Genomic DNA, 2,813 nt, shown 5'->3' on the forward strand with positions numbered 1-2,813 from the left:
CTGAGTTAGCCTGAGCTGATTCCACAGGAGGGCAGCAGCCCCAGTACAGAGCTGGAGGAACTTCCAAATCCTCTGATGAAGACGTCTTTTAATTGCCCCATCAGACCTTTCCAGCCATGGGAAGATGGGTTCCTGGCTGTTGTCAAGCATCTTTGCAATGGTAGCTTTAGTGGTTTATCTAGAGCTGGTTAATTACTCAGATTTTCTTGTTTTCCTGGATTTACCTTTTTCTTCAAATATCTGTTTTGTTTAACCTCTAGAATGAGTTGGGTTTGTGACTTAGCTTAGGCTGGTGGGGTTTTCACTCTTTGAAATAACAAACTCTATTCAACAAAGAAATAAAATCTGCTCTGCGTTTTTTTAAGTGTCAAAAAACCAGCTTGTTTGAAAATGTGGTCACCTGGAGAGTGTACTTTGACTTCTGGAGCTATTGGACTGAGGGGTCCAAATGTATTTCACGAGACCCTCTCTTAGGCTGTTTAGAAACAGCTCTGTGTCTTGATCATTGACATGAAAGGTATCATCATAAAACAAAAGAAAAGCAACTTTACAATGAAAATCATCAGTTTACTAGAAAAAAATATCCTGAGAAGATATGGAGATAAACTTGTCTGAAATCATGACCTTTTTTTCCAAGTCAGTTATTACAGAGTCTTGGGGAACATAACCCAAGTAATATACCATTAACATTATATTAACATACCACTTTACATGTGTAATACACCAGTGCATGTTTGTGAAGCATCCTGACTCCCTTTGTTCTGCGGAAGTCTTGGAATATTTCTGGCTGGCTATAATTGCAAGAATGACACGGTATTTCCTAGGCACCAAAAGACCGTGACTTAAATAAGCAAACACACGTACATAGCCATTATGGAAGAATGAAATTAACATAATCTTTAGGATAAAAGCAGCATCTGAAATTGCTTGGCATGAGCAGGACACACCTGCTGTCCTAAATGGTGTCTGCCCGGAGGGACCCACTGCTGGCACCAGCCAGGCAGACGTAGGGCAGACCTCGGGCTTTGACCAGGACGTCCAGGAAGCAAGTAAGAAACTGGTGCTCCAGGTCCACACAGGACTATTAGCACTTACGTATGAAAAAGAGTTCCTTGCAAAAGCAGGCCGGAAAAGTTTTGATGCAGAAATATGAAGAATATCTTGAATCTGGCTCAGTTCAGTTTGTTTCTAGAAAAGAAGGCCTCCAAACAGGGCTGGTTACGAGTTGGAACAGGAAACTCTTTAAAAATATACATTTTGCTATAACGTAGAGGTGTATACCTAGAAAATACAGAATCACATTTCTCTACGAATAGGAATTCCACTCACTGGATTATATGACTGACATCTCATTTTTGAAGAGCGGAACCAAATCCTTAATTTACCTGGGCATCAAGTTTTGGGTGGTCTAGTGTCTCGAGGCCATCTTCTGTTCCTCTGTCCAAGGCTGAGTGTCACCAAGAGAACATTGCAAATAAGTAGCAGAGGAAAAAGGAGATTCAGAAGGCCAACGGTTTGATGCAGCAGCGTTTTAATGTAAATTTAATGCAGAAAGAATAATGCAGACTAGAAAGAGCGTGTATCTAGAGACAAGAAAAGCTAAAACCAATTACCCGTTCCAGTGTGACACATTTCATCAAGACGTTCAATTTCCTCACTCTTGCTGAGTCTGACATTCAAATCCCCACTTGTGCTTTGTTTTAAAGCCACGGTCAATGTCAAACTGGGTAGAGAAAGCCAAAAGCACAGACATAAGATGCAAAGCCACAAGAATAAAGAAAGCAGTAATCTAAGCTAAAGCACTATCTAGGAATTAAATGCAGGGTCCTGGTTTTCACGGGTGCTTCCCTCTCCGGTAGCCATGCCTGTAAATCACTTGCCATATTCTTTCACTTCTTTGCTTGTTCTTTTCCTGTGACTATCCTTTGGTTTAAGCTGATTAGTTCTTGCAGAAGCCCCTCTGGCAAGGATGCTTCCAGCGGGTGGAATAGGTGTAGGAACACTCTGGCACGCACTGGGGAGCGCACGGGGGAGGGCATGGAGGAGGGCACGGAGGAGGGCACGGAGGAGGGCACGGAGGGGCACACTGGGGAACGCACGGGGGCTCGCACTTCGTCACCAACTGTGGGGCACACCGGTCGACGCAGGGCTCCAGACACTCAATGCCCTTCTGTCCCGAACCAATCGCCACTCCCGACTCTAAGGCGCCGGCCACCTCGGCTGACTCCGTGCTGCCCACGATCGTTTCCTGAGGGTAGGTGGTGAGGATGGGTCCTGGCAAGGTCACGACCACCGGAGGTGGGAAGATGATCACGCGGGAGTCCGGGCAAGCGATGACGCAGGGCTCGTTGCAGGCGGCGGCACGGGGCTCGGGGCCTCTCGCCTCGCACGGGACAGAGCACGGTTCGGTGCAGATGGTTTTCTCGCAGGACATCTTTTTGCTGTGCTGTAGACCTGCAAGGTACAGGAAGGAGCAAATATAAAACCAAAGGAGCCAGTAGGACAGGATCAACTCTTGAGCTGAGCTAAGGTGAGCCCTGAAGAGACACAAGTTGGCGGATAGGTTGATACCTGTCCTGTTCTGCTTTGCTCTACTCTTCTTCTCTGTGGCCTTTTAGAGCCCGATTCCCTCCTGCTGTCACCAAACAACCTCTTTGGAACTTCTTCTTAAATTACATCTGCTTTCTCAAGTAATTTTGGACTCCAGAAGTGGAGTTCAGTTAAATGAGGGTAACACAGCACCAAGCATTGCAGAAATGGAAGACACATAAGAGGTTTTACTGGAGCAAATTTACATGTTCTCTGGGCTAAGC

At 45.8% G+C, this 2,813-nt stretch overlaps 1 protein-coding gene across 1 annotated transcript; it reads right to left on the bottom strand.

Moving 5' to 3' along the window:
• Positions 1–1,939: 1,939 nt before the first annotated feature.
• LOC104463448 (feather keratin Cos1-1/Cos1-3/Cos2-1-like) lies at positions 1,940–2,434 on the bottom strand. The gene has a single exon (XM_010075794.1). It carries the CDS (start codon positions 2,432–2,434, stop codon positions 1,940–1,942), a length of 495 nt encoding a protein of 164 aa, XP_010074096.1.
• Between the last annotated feature and the right edge of the window lie 379 nt (positions 2,435–2,813).

Source organism: Pterocles gutturalis, unplaced genomic scaffold (assembly GCF_000699245.1).
Source record: "Pterocles gutturalis isolate BGI_N339 unplaced genomic scaffold, ASM69924v1 scaffold51832, whole genome shotgun sequence".
In the NCBI taxonomy this organism is placed as follows: domain Eukaryota; kingdom Metazoa; phylum Chordata; class Aves; order Pterocliformes; family Pteroclidae; genus Pterocles; species Pterocles gutturalis.